The sequence below is a fragment of the Neomonachus schauinslandi genome, chromosome 8 (genome assembly GCF_002201575.2).
Source record: "Neomonachus schauinslandi chromosome 8, ASM220157v2, whole genome shotgun sequence".
Classification (NCBI taxonomy): Eukaryota; Metazoa; Chordata; class Mammalia; order Carnivora; family Phocidae; genus Neomonachus; species Neomonachus schauinslandi.
The window spans coordinates 78,442,978-78,455,449 of NC_058410.1; the positions used below are offsets into that span (position 1 = coordinate 78,442,978).

The 12,472-nt window shown below is 34.5% G+C and overlaps 1 protein-coding gene across 1 annotated transcript in view; it reads left to right on the forward strand.

Annotated features, from left to right (window-relative positions):
* LOC110583575 (pleckstrin homology domain interacting protein) overlaps positions 1-12,472 on the forward strand; it is a 132,964-nt gene that overhangs the window by 66,028 nt on the left and 54,464 nt on the right. The window contains exons 15-18 of the mRNA XM_044917665.1: positions 4,807-4,935; positions 6,424-6,649; positions 10,667-10,804; positions 11,463-11,646. Coding sequence (XP_044773600.1) covers positions 4,807-4,935; positions 6,424-6,649; positions 10,667-10,804; positions 11,463-11,646 — 677 coding nt within the window. The remainder of the gene's footprint in view (positions 1-4,806; positions 4,936-6,423; positions 6,650-10,666; positions 10,805-11,462; positions 11,647-12,472) is intronic.

Sequence of the window (12,472 nt, forward strand, 5' to 3'; positions counted from 1 at the left end):
CTGCTTGTGTTCCCTCTCTCGCTGTGTCTCTCTCTGTCAAATAAATAAATAAAATCTTAAAAAAAAAAAAAGTTCTTTATACATAAGGATTTTGTAAGGGTGATTCTTAGCATAAATTCCATTTCCCAGCTGCTTTATTCTTGGGATATGAGTCTATATCACAGAATCATTAGGGTACTTAAAAGATCAGTAATTTGGGGCACCTGGGTGGCTAAGTCGCTTAAGTGTCTACCTTCAGCTCAGGTCATGATCTCAGGGTCCTGGGATTAAGTCCCACATTGGGCTCTCTGCTCAGCAGGGAGTCTGTTTCTCCCTCAAATAAATAAATAAAATCTTAAAAAAATAAAAGTTTTAATTTTATTTTAAATTTCTAGGTAAGATGCTCCCTTCTAAACAGTGGTATATTTTTATTTTTTTAAGATTTTATTTAGTTAGAGCGTGCATGTGCCTGTGCTAGTCAGGGGAGGGGCAGAGAGAGAGAGAGAGAGAATCTCAGGCAGACTCCCTGCTGAGCGCAGAGCCCGAGGTGGGACTTAATCTCACAACCCTGAGACCAGGACCTGAGCCAAGATCAAGAGTTGGACACTTAACCAACTGAGCCACCCAGGCGCCCCAGTCTCATTAATTTTTAAAAATATACCACTGTTGGGGTGCCTGGGTGGCTCAGTCAGTTAAACATCTGCCTTCGACTCAGGTCATGATCCCAGGGTCCTGGGATCAGGCCCTGCATCAGGTTCCATGCTCAGCAGGGAGTCTGCTTCTCCCTCTCCCTCTGTCCCTCCAGCCCCTTCCCTCCCCCCCGGTTGTGCTCTCTCTCAAATAAATAAAATCTTAAAAAAAAAAAAAAAAAAATTTGACCCTGGTCATAGACATGGAATAATTCCTTAACAGGATGATTCTGCTTAAGATAGCCCATGTTCCTGATTTGTGTTGAGTCTCTCTAAGATGACATACTTGTCATATTCATCTGTATGTATGATCCTCATGACTGATGTAATTTAGACCCTGTAATTTTAGTCTGCATTCTAGTACTTTTAGCGTACCTCATTTCCAGATTTGTCTAATTCTTCCAAAAAGTCTTCCTGAATATCAGATGTTAGAATTTTAGAACGAGGTAGGACTCTGATGACCATTTAAATTATCTCTGTCATTTCACAGAGAGATTAGGTGATTTGCCCATTACCAGAGAAGTCTCTTGGGTTGTAGGCCTCATTTAGTTACTCATCTTTAATTATTCATTTTCTGCTTCACAAAAATTACATTAGAAGTTGCGGATGGTATTCTGCCTTGAAAAAGGTACTAGCATACTTCATTAAGTATGACATCATCATCATCAAAGCTCTTTTTGTATTTTTTCAAATTCACTATAAATCTCTAAATTAATAAGATTGTGCTACTCATTTCTTGGAAATATTTCTAGAATTTAGTCAGTATGAGAATTTCCCTACAGAGGAATTACTATTTTAACTTGTTTAATCCTTTCATCTCTTGCTTTAAAAACAAAATAAAATAACTTCTGTATCATAATTGCTGAATAAATTTTTTATTTTAACTCCTATTCTCTTTGAAATTTTTGCACTTATTGGTAAATACCACAGCCTGGATTTTCTCAGCTTTTCTTAATTGTGATTTAATGTGTATGAGTTTTATTGTGTGGTCTGTATTTACATATGTCCCAAATGTTTCTTAAGCGTGCTTGATTTTATGAGAGGTAGTTCATCTAAAATTCACTTGGAAAATTTGTCATTATTATTCCTTTCTTTCTGTTTTTTAATTTTCTACAGCATACATTAAATACTGGCATAAGTTATATACAATATTAAATTTTATGTTGACTTATTCTTGGGTTAAGCAGTACATTTAATTTTATGATAGGCCCATATAACTTTAATGTGGATAGAGAAGATATTTCATCTTTTTTTTTTTTTAAGATTTCATTTATTTATGAGAGAGAGAGAGAGAGAGAGAAAACCAGAGGAGGAGTAGAGTCAAGCGAACTCCATGCTGAGGGCGGAGCTGGACTCATGGCTCGATCTCAGGACCCTGAGATGATGACCTGAGCAGAAACCAAGAGTGGGACACTTAACTGAGCCAGCCAGGCCCCCCTTCATCCTTTTGGGTTTTGAATATAAGCTTCATTGTTTTCTAGTTATACATGAATTATAGTGCCTTCATTATTAAATTTTTTTTCTTTTGGAATTCTTCTATATACTTTAAGCCTGATTTAAGAAGGTGAAATCATTTTTTCTTTTTTGTTTGGCTTACCTTAATCACAGCATAATCATTAAAACAGTTACAGTGTATTTAGTTATATAGGGAAAGTAAAGTATTTTCCTCCTTTGTATCAGCTGGAAAGCCTAGTCTGCATTTTGTAGTTATGTGTTTATTATCAGAGGAGCCATTACTAAAGATAAATTTGACATTTTAATTAATAAGATTATGGACAGCTTTTCTGATTGATTCATGAGTAGATTCTTTCAGTGCCTCCTTTAGTGAATAATGGCAAATAATGTGCTTTTACTTTATTCTGATGTTGTGGAAATGAACTTTCATTTTGTCTATATAAAAGTCACTTTGAAGTTACACAGATGCCTTATACCAAGAAAATTGATACTGTCCTGCCATATTCAAATGTCATGTGTTACATAGGAAACAGTGATCTTCAATAGGATTGATTTTTTTTCTTTGCTTTTTTAGTTTTATAAGTTCCACATCTCCGAAGTATTCTTTTAGAGATCTACTAACTGTAAATTTGGCAACATTGGTAGATAGCATAGAAATAGGGTTGATTGATCCTCATATAGCCTGCCCCACAAAAAAAAAAAAAAAGAAAATATGTAGAGCAAGGTTGCCTAAACATCATATGAAGGCTACCATGCTCGTGAACATCTATCAAATATCCTTTGTCATTGCTGTGTCAGACCTCTTTCAGATCTCTTCCTCTGTTCTGTGTACTTAGAATTGTAACCATAGGCTTATAGCAATAGTATTACATTTCTGGAAGCATTTATTAAAGTAGATTTATAAGTTGTTGCTTTTTTGTTTTTCATCTTTTATGAAATTTTGAACTGAAATAAATAAAAACAGCACATAGCTAAGGCAGTTTGAATTCTTAAGTCTTGAATTTTTGATGTAAAATTCTTTCTAGAGATTAAAGTTTTTCAAGTGGTTATTTATAATAGTTCATATAACTTTTTATTTTGCCTAGAAAACATTGAAAAAGAGACCTGGATCCTGACATTTCTGCATTTGTAGTATCTCATTTTTGGCAAATTCTAAGATACATATATTTACTAATGCTTATATGCTAATTTGGAGAAATAGTTCTTTCTCGTTTTTGAATAGTTTTAAGCTAGACTTGGAATCAGTTCCCTTTGTCTCCTGTCTTTTCCTCCAACTTTCTTCACAACCAAGAAATGATCCTGTTTCACTTATGATTCATTTTCTTGCTTGTATGGTAAATCTTTAAGTGTATTAGTCGTTAGATAAGTTTACCGATTTTCTTCCATATGATGAATTTTAAGGAAAGTTACTCTTATTTCTTTTCCATTATTATCACTATCCAAAATACATTACACCAGTGTACTCTTTCCCTCTTTTCAACAAGCTCTAAAGAGAAACTAGTTTTCTTTTTGAGTCAACCCCATTTGTGATAATATATTAACTTCTTAGGCAGAACCCTTTCTTTTAGAGTGATACATTCTCTTTTGACCAAAATGCAAACTTTCCTTGAGAAATCAACTATTCTTCTTCTAAATTTTAATTTCACTTCCATATTTGGTGAACTGCACATCCATCCCTATGCCATATTTTTAACACTAAAGAAAGAAAATTACCACTTCTCTCTTTTCTAAGCATTTCCTGGAATATTGGGATATTGCTAGTAAAATTCAGTTGTTCTAGATCAGTGGATACCGGAACAGAGAGGAGGTATTTCTTACCTGATAATGTGTGTGTGTTCCGATTCTGCTAATCCAGAAATCCAATCGCATTTGTTGAAAATCATCCTTAGTTGTTATTTGTTAGGGAGTCAACTCCCTATTTTAGTTGTTTTCTGAAATTCAGTCCCTAGATGTGCTTTAGATAGGCTAGAACTTTTACCTCTTTCAGAACACTGCTACAGAAGTTTCAACTGGAACATAGTCTGAAGAAGCACTGAGAGCAAAAAAAATTCAGAGTGGTGATTGGCCACCTCTGTTTGATTGACAGGTTGCAGGGAGAAACCCATTCGTTCTGGATTAATGGAACTGGAAAACAGAAAACAATTATCAGGTAAAAAAAACCTTTTCTTTAACCTTTGAAATTCACCATTTAAAAGATGAGTCAGACCATCAAGGGAATTTATTACCAAAAAGAAAAAAAATTAGTGTCTTGTGAGCAATGATCTCTGGCTACTACTTCCAAGAGTTAACAAAAAAAATCGCTGCAGTTACGACACATTGTCAGCCTTTGCTGAAAGGGCTTGATTAAATGCAGATAAGATGGAATGTAAGGTGCAATTACATTGTAAATGTGGCTTAAAGACATGAAGCAGAATTCTATGGGTGGGGGAAATTGATGTTTTATTTCCTGAATTGTGTCTGGTCTGTGTGTGCATAAAGAGAACACTTTGTTTTTCAAGGCTATTAATCTGGCACTTTTCATGAATATTCACAAATTTTGTTACTCTACTCTGTTATACTTAACCTTCACTTCACTGGGATGTATACTTCTACATCTCTTTTATCATAAAATTTTAGTAACGGCAGTGACCAGTTCTTTATATTTTAATGGCAACTTTCTGATTGTTGGTTAAATATATTTCAGATCGAAGGGCAAGGACATGGCGCGGTATTTGACTGCAAATGCTCTCCTGATGGTCAGCATTTTGCATGCACAGACTCTCATGGACATCTTCTAATTTTTGGCTTTGGCTCCAGTAGTAAATATGACAAGGTAGCGTATGAAGATTCTGTATCTTTTTTTTTTTTTTTTTCCTGGTTATTTGTTTTAAATTCATGGATGGTTAGGGATTGTATTTCTTCGGGAGTGGGTGAGCATCATTTTTATGCTTTCAGTCTCAAGCTTGAAGAATCACTCATATATTAAGTATTCTAGAGACTTAAGTTTTAGAGAGGAGGGTGAACACAGCAGTTCTTAAAGTCCTATTCTCTGTAACAGACATTAGATAATAATTAGATCTTATTTAATCATCTTTACATTTCAAGAAGGAATAACTACGTAGCCTGCAAGAGCAGGCTGGGGTATAAATCTGTGGCTTTCAATGAGGTTCTCAAAAATATATGTCTACTGATAATAGCTAATATTTTTAAATATTAAAGAGCTTATCTTAGTGATTAAAAGACCTAAAAATTGAATAGTTCATAGTTTAAGAAATTCCAAATAAACCAATAAAATTTTGAAGTTACAGGGGCGCCTGGGTGGCTCAGTTGTTAAGCATCTGCCTTCAGCTCAGGTCATGATCCCAGAGTCCTGGGATCAAGCCCTGCATCGGGCTCCCTGCTCCACGGGGAGCCTGCTTCTCCCTCCCACTCCCGCTGCTTGTGTTCCCTCTCTCGCTGTGTCTCTCTCTGTCAAATAAATAAAAAAATCTTAAAAAAAAATTTTTTTTTTGAAGTTACAGATGTGTCAGGCATGAGTTTGTATAAATAATTTTGTGTTATTTCAAAAAATCTCGGGAAAATGCTTATCAACTCTTGGAAAATCATGCCATGTTGATTTTTATGTTAATATATAAGTCAACATTTATTGTATACTTAAGGGTTTTTCTTAAATTGTGTAAGTGATTTCATTGGAGTTTAATTCAAAGAATAAATTAATTGAGTGATTTCCCTTTGCAAAATGCCAAAACAGGTAATTACTATGTTTAATAGTTTAAAAAATAAGATAATGCATGGTAGCTCTATGAAAGTAGTAGTAGTACCACTGAATGATTTATACCTAGATTTGATTTTGCCATTTAATTTGAAATTACACAACTTTAATTATCATGTTAGCATTTTATGTATAGTCTTTTCCTTGTTGCAGAGAAAATTCAAAGCAGCTGCTTTTCTGATAATAAAATTTAATGTAGAAGTGTAATAAAGACTTATTTACCATTAACTCAAGAAAAGAATATTTTTTTATGTTGTTGCTTAATACCATGATTTACATTAAGACATTGCCTTCCGGGGCGCCTGGGTGGCTCAGTTATTAAGCATCTGCCTTCAGCTCAGGTTGTGGTCCCGGGGTCCTGGAATTGAGTCCTGCATCGTGCTCCCTCCTCAGCCAGAAGGCTGCTTCTCCCTCTCCCACTCGTCCTGCTTGTGTTCCTGCTCTAAATAAAATCTTAAAAAAAAAAAAAAAAAGACATTGCCTTCCATTAGAAATTTATAATGATAAATTTTTATTTTTCCAATCTTTTATGGGCCTTTCTTTTTACAGATAGCAGATCAGATGTTCTTTCATAGTGATTATCGGCCCCTTATTCGTGATGCCAACAACTTTGTATTAGATGAACAGACTCAGCAAGCACCTCATCTCATGCCTCCCCCTTTTTTGGTTGATGTTGATGGTAATCCTCATCCATCAAGATATCAGAGATTAGTTCCTGGTCGTGAAAATTGCAGGGAGGAGCAACTCATCCCTCAGATGGGAGTAACTTCCTCAGGTAAATGCACATTTTCATAGACAACCAAATTTTCCATTTCTAATGATGTCTTATAAAATTGCTAATTGGGAAAGCTTTGTTACTGTTTTGAACAAATGAGAAGTAAAATTATTTTTAAGAATTTCTTTAAAGTCCTTTAAACAATGCTGAATTATGTACTGTAAGAATTAAGAAACATTGGAGAGTTAAAGCAATAATCTTGGTCATTTATTTATTCATCTTCTCTAGACACCTGCTAAACTGGTATTCAGTAGGGAATTAATCAGACACAATCCTTGTTCTCATGGAGTAAGATTAATAAACACAGTTATAAACAAATAGTTAAAACTTGTGATAAATGTTATTAAAGGGAAAAGTGGTATGTGAAAGAGAGAATAAGACTAGATAGTCTTATTCATGTTGAAGATTGTTTTAAGAAATGATCAACTTTTAAAAATTTTAAGTAAGGTAGAAATGAAAGTGTTGAGAGCTGTTTTAGTGAAATAATGGAGGAAGAAAGTCAAATTAGTTCAAGAATTAAAAGGGAGTTGAAATGGAGACAAGGTCTGCAGACCTTCCCTTTTGACAAGAGATGTAGCACTAATTTATTAACTGAAAGTAATGGAAACCGTTTTGAAAGGTTAAATCAGTTTTGTAATTTATGAATCTTTGTTATATTTTAAACTAGAAAAATTTACGAAGGGGCGCCTGGGTGGCTCAGTCAGTTAAGCATCCAACTCTTGGTTTCAGGTCAGGTCATGATCTCATGGTCACAGGATCAGGCCCCAAGCCTGGCTCCGCCCTAAGTGCTTCAGAATTCTTTCTCCCTCTCCCTGACCCTGCTTGTGTTCTCATTCTTTCTCTCAAATAAGTAAATAAATCTTTTTAAAAAGAGAAGAATTTATGAAAATATTTTAAGTTCTGAACTCTAGCATAATGGACAAAATTTCTAAGTAGATATATGTAAAGGACACATAAGAGATGTAATACATAATGAGTAACTTTTAAATAATGAATTTAGATTCTGTAAGCTGTGCAGAAAAACCAGTCTCACTGCATTATAGAAGACCCATCTCTTATTTTCCTTTAAGGATTGGGCATGAAATTGCAATGAAGATGAATATATTGGATAGGAAAGGCTGCTCTTGAAGATGGCCATGCCCACTCAGGATGGAGGGTGAGGGGAAGCATTAGAAGAATAGTCTCTGCTGATACTTGCAGAGAGTAGTACAATCCAGCAGACCTGAATGTCTGTAGTATGTGAAACTATAATGTCTCATACATGGACATAGCATGAACTCAGAGAATCTAAGAACAGGTAGTATTCAAGAAATTTAGGCAGGTATTCAGATTAGAGAAGTCTCAATTATTAAATTATTAGAGAAGACTTGATCATAGGACTGAGATAAAGATAAATGTCTTCAGTCTCTTAGAGGGGAACTGGATAGAATCAGATCTTGCCCAGGTCTCAAAATAGGTTTCAGGCACAGGGAAATAAGGAAAGGACTCATTTATTAAAATATCAGTGCTACTTAATTATCGTGGCTATTAATTTTTTCCTCCATTTAACTGTATAGGGCTTTCATAAATATCTCATTTAATCCTTATGGTATCCTTATTCTAAAAGTTGAGAAAATGAAAGCTTAACAACATATGTCTTGTTTGAATTAAAGTGTATGGAACCACAGGGATTCAAATGCAGCTCTGACTCTTAGTCCATTGTCCTTTCTTCCTTACTGAGCTTCCCTTATAGTAAAAAAAGTGTACCTGATCTTGAAAATGAATTAGACACTAGTTATTAGTACAGGACCACAAGAGAACCTATAACAATAATTATGGCTTCAAAGTGAGTCATAGAATATTTAAGTGTTCTAGGTCACAGAAACCTAAAAGTAGGGCGCCTGGGTGGCTCAGTTGGTTAAGCGACTGCCTTTGGCTCAGGTCATGATCCTGGAGTCCCGGGATCGAGTCCCGCCCGCATCGGGCTTCCTGCTCAGCAGGGAGTCTGCTTCTCCCTCTGGCCCTCCTCCCTCTCATATGCGCTCTCTCTCTCATTCTCGCTCTCTCAAATAAATAAATAAAATCTTAAAAAAAAAAAAAAGAAACCTAAAAGTAAAACATCATTTCTTGCATTATTTTTGACTTAACCAAGTACAATATAGGAGAGAAGAAAATACGTTTTAAAAAAAATCTTTAGCATCATTTGTAACTATTTTTCTATTTGTAAATCTAGATCTGTGATAAAATTTGTTTTGGGAAATCCCTTAGAATTAGGTAAAAATAGATAATGGATACTGTAATGATAAGTTGGCTTGAATGCAGTTGTGTTATATTTACAGTTACATTTATATTTGAGTAATACACTTTAAATATGCTTCTTCAGTTACAACTTTAGCTATATCAGATTACTCCTTGATCTTCAAACATGACATGTTTTCCCAGCAGCATAACAGGAAAGAAGCATCCACAGGCATTTTAACTTTTACCTCTACTTTTACCACTCTCTAGCTTTGTGACCTTGGACAACTTATGTTATCCCATTGAATTTTAGTTTTTTCTTATAAAATGAAATAACATGTGCTTAAGACTTGTAACTTTCCCTTTCCTTGTATCTTCTTTACTACTAATTCTTCATTTCAGAATGTCCTTTGTATCTTCTCTTCCCAGCCCACTCTAAAAGTCTGATCTCATCACAGCATTTCTTATATACCCACTCACCTGCTATTAATTGCTCCCTTCTCTCATGGCAGTGCTTTCATATATATCCTAACACACATTTTTTAATTCGTTGAACAGGATTAAACATTTTTATATGCCTACCATTGTGCTAGATTTAGAATTATAATATTAAGTAAGGCAATCCATGCTTTTGTAGAACTAACTAGCGGGCTTCCTTTTTATATTGGGCTGAGTACTAGGATGTATATATTGTTTGAGGAAATGAAAGAGGATAGCAACTAATTCTTTCAGGGGTAGTCTGGAAAGATTTCACAGAGGAAATATCAGAGAGATACCATTTTAGTTGGTGCTTGAAGGATAAGTTAGTGTTTGCACGTTTATACTTGAATTGAGAGTATTATGGATAAAAGCTCCAAAGCATAAAGGTATTTATCCTGTTAGGAGGGCAGAAGAGTCAAGTGGTCTTATGTGACTGGTAGAGGTGAGTGTTGATGCTGGAAAATTAGGGTGGGTTAAATACACCAAGTTACTCCCTACCTCAGAGGCTTTGTCCCAACTCTTGCATTTTATCTGGGGTGTTCTTTTTCTTGCTCCTCACATGGATGACTAATTCTTCTTTTTCTTCCAGTCTTAGTTCAAATGCTGCCTTCTCAAGGAGGGCTTCTTTGACTTTTCTGACTCACCATAAGCAGTTCCCATCTCTCCTCCCCATTTTCTCTTTCTGTCATCATCTTTAACATTTTTCATAGTCTGCATTTATATAAGGGTTTATTGTTCAGTTTTCCCATTAGAATGTTAGCTGCCTGAAGTCAAGGACCTTGATGTCCTATTCACCACTGCATCCTTACTTCCTTGGTGTATAGCTCCTAACACATAATAGACACTCAAGAATTTGCTGAATAAATGAAGCAATAAAGGTTTTTTTGTTTTGGTTTGTTTTGGTTTTTGAGAAAGTGGGTAATCAGATTTGCCTTTTTTAAAAGAAACTGGTCTAAGATGAAATCCCACTTTTGCCATTTACTAGATATGTGACATTGAGTAGTTATTTTGGTCTTCTCATCTATAAGTGGAGTTAATAATATGTGTGTAATTGCATTGTTGTGGGGATAATATGAGTGCCTGAATCATAAACACTTGGTAAACCTTATCATCCTTGTCATTGTTTGTAATAAATTAGGATTGAGTTAGCATATTCCTGGTTGTGTATGTATGTGTATTTCAAGTTAATCATTTTAGGTCTTTTTAGGTCTTGTACTCAAGCAAAATTTATGTTTAATTCGAGACTCAGTGAGCTTAATAAGTAAAATGGTTTGACTAGTTGACTGAAGTGTCCTTAGCATTTTGTGTGGTATTATATAGGACTGAACCAAGTTTTAAGTCAGCAAGCAAACCAGGAGATCAGCCCATTGGACAGCATGATTCAAAGACTGCAACAGGAGCAAGACCTGAGACGTTCTAGTGAAGCCGGTATCAGTAATACCAGCCGTTTAAGTAGAGGTAAGGAGGGATTGCTTTAAGTGAAATATTTAAAAAATTGTAACAGTTAAACTCTGAACAGTAAAGAAGTGATTAAACAAATTATGACACATCCATAAAATGAAACTTTAGGCTGCCTGAATGATCATGTTTTTAAAAATATGTAATGCCTAAGAAAATGTTCGTAAGGTTTCCAACTGTAGATAATGGGGCTTTAAATATGTATATTCTTCCAGATTTCATAGAGTAAACATGTAGAACCTAAAAAAACTTTAAAAATAAATTTATTCATTAATGTATAGAATACACTCCACATTCTCAAATATCTCACTGCCCTTATTGTCACATATTATTTTCAGAGAAAAGTTAAAGCAAATTTATGAACCATAAATACTCTTGGGTTTGTCTGTTTTTGCTTCTTATGTAGTTTTCCCAAAATACAAAGCATTTTTTAAAAATTAATGATTTTACATGTTAATTCCGTCAACAGTTATGATTCACTGTCTAATTAACTGAATAGCCATGTTTTGTTTTCATTAAACTTTTGCCTGTGGTTTGGTTCCTGATTTGGTAATTTAATTGTTTGCCGTAATATAAAGTTTCATGTGGAAGATAGTACAGATTTTGTTTTCTGTTAAGCTAATGTTTCTAAATAGAACTTACCATATTTTTCACTTAGGCTCTGTAAGTTCTACCTCAGAGGTTCATTCACCACCAAATGTAGGACTAAGGCGTAGTGGGCAAATTGAAGGTGTACGGCAAATGCACAGCAATGCACCAAGAAGTGAAATAGCCACAGAGCGGGATCTGGTAGCTTGGAGTCGAAGGGTGGTGGTACCTGAGCTATCAGCCGGTGTAGCCAGGTAAGGGGAGTTGTGAAGTTTTATGTACCATCGTTGTTTATGTTCATTTTTAAATTACAGCCTTCAAAGTGCCTTTTCAAGTTTGTAATTTATTTTAAATTTATCTTAAGAGTATATTAAATTAGTCATGACTCTGGAAGAAAACTAAGTTTCAGTCATGTCCTTTTCTGGAATAATTCATGTAAAAGATGTGGGGGGGATGTGTTAAGGTGAGTAGCATGTTTAAATCTTAGTTTGTCTTGTTTAACTGCATCTTAAAACACCTTTCATGAAGTTTGTTATAATTTTTTATAGATTTTACTAACCATACCATATTCAGATACTTCATAGTGAAAATACATGGCATTATTTGTTGGTAATACATTACATAAACATTTTTTATATATTAAAATGATTCTTTAATGATTATTTTTTATATTTGAATGTATACATTTATAAATTAAATATTGATATAATTCTATTCTCAAGGTCTGTGTTGTAAAGGAACTTTATATCCAGTTCCTTATGATTCCTTTTGATTTAGTAATGCAAATATTCATGAATGTGGTCCATATGAATCCAACTAATACTGACCCTTGAACAACATGGGAATTGGGATGCTGACCCCCTGCACAATTGAAAATTTGCATATAATTTTTGACTACCCAAAAACTTAACTACTAATAGTCTCCTCTTGACTGGAAGCCTTGATAACAAACAGTCAGCTAACACATATTTGTATGTTATATGCTATATGTATTATATACTGTATTCTTACAGTAAAGTAAGCTTGAGAAAAGAAAAAAAAATCAGAAGGAAGAGAAAATGCATTTACAGTACTGTAGTA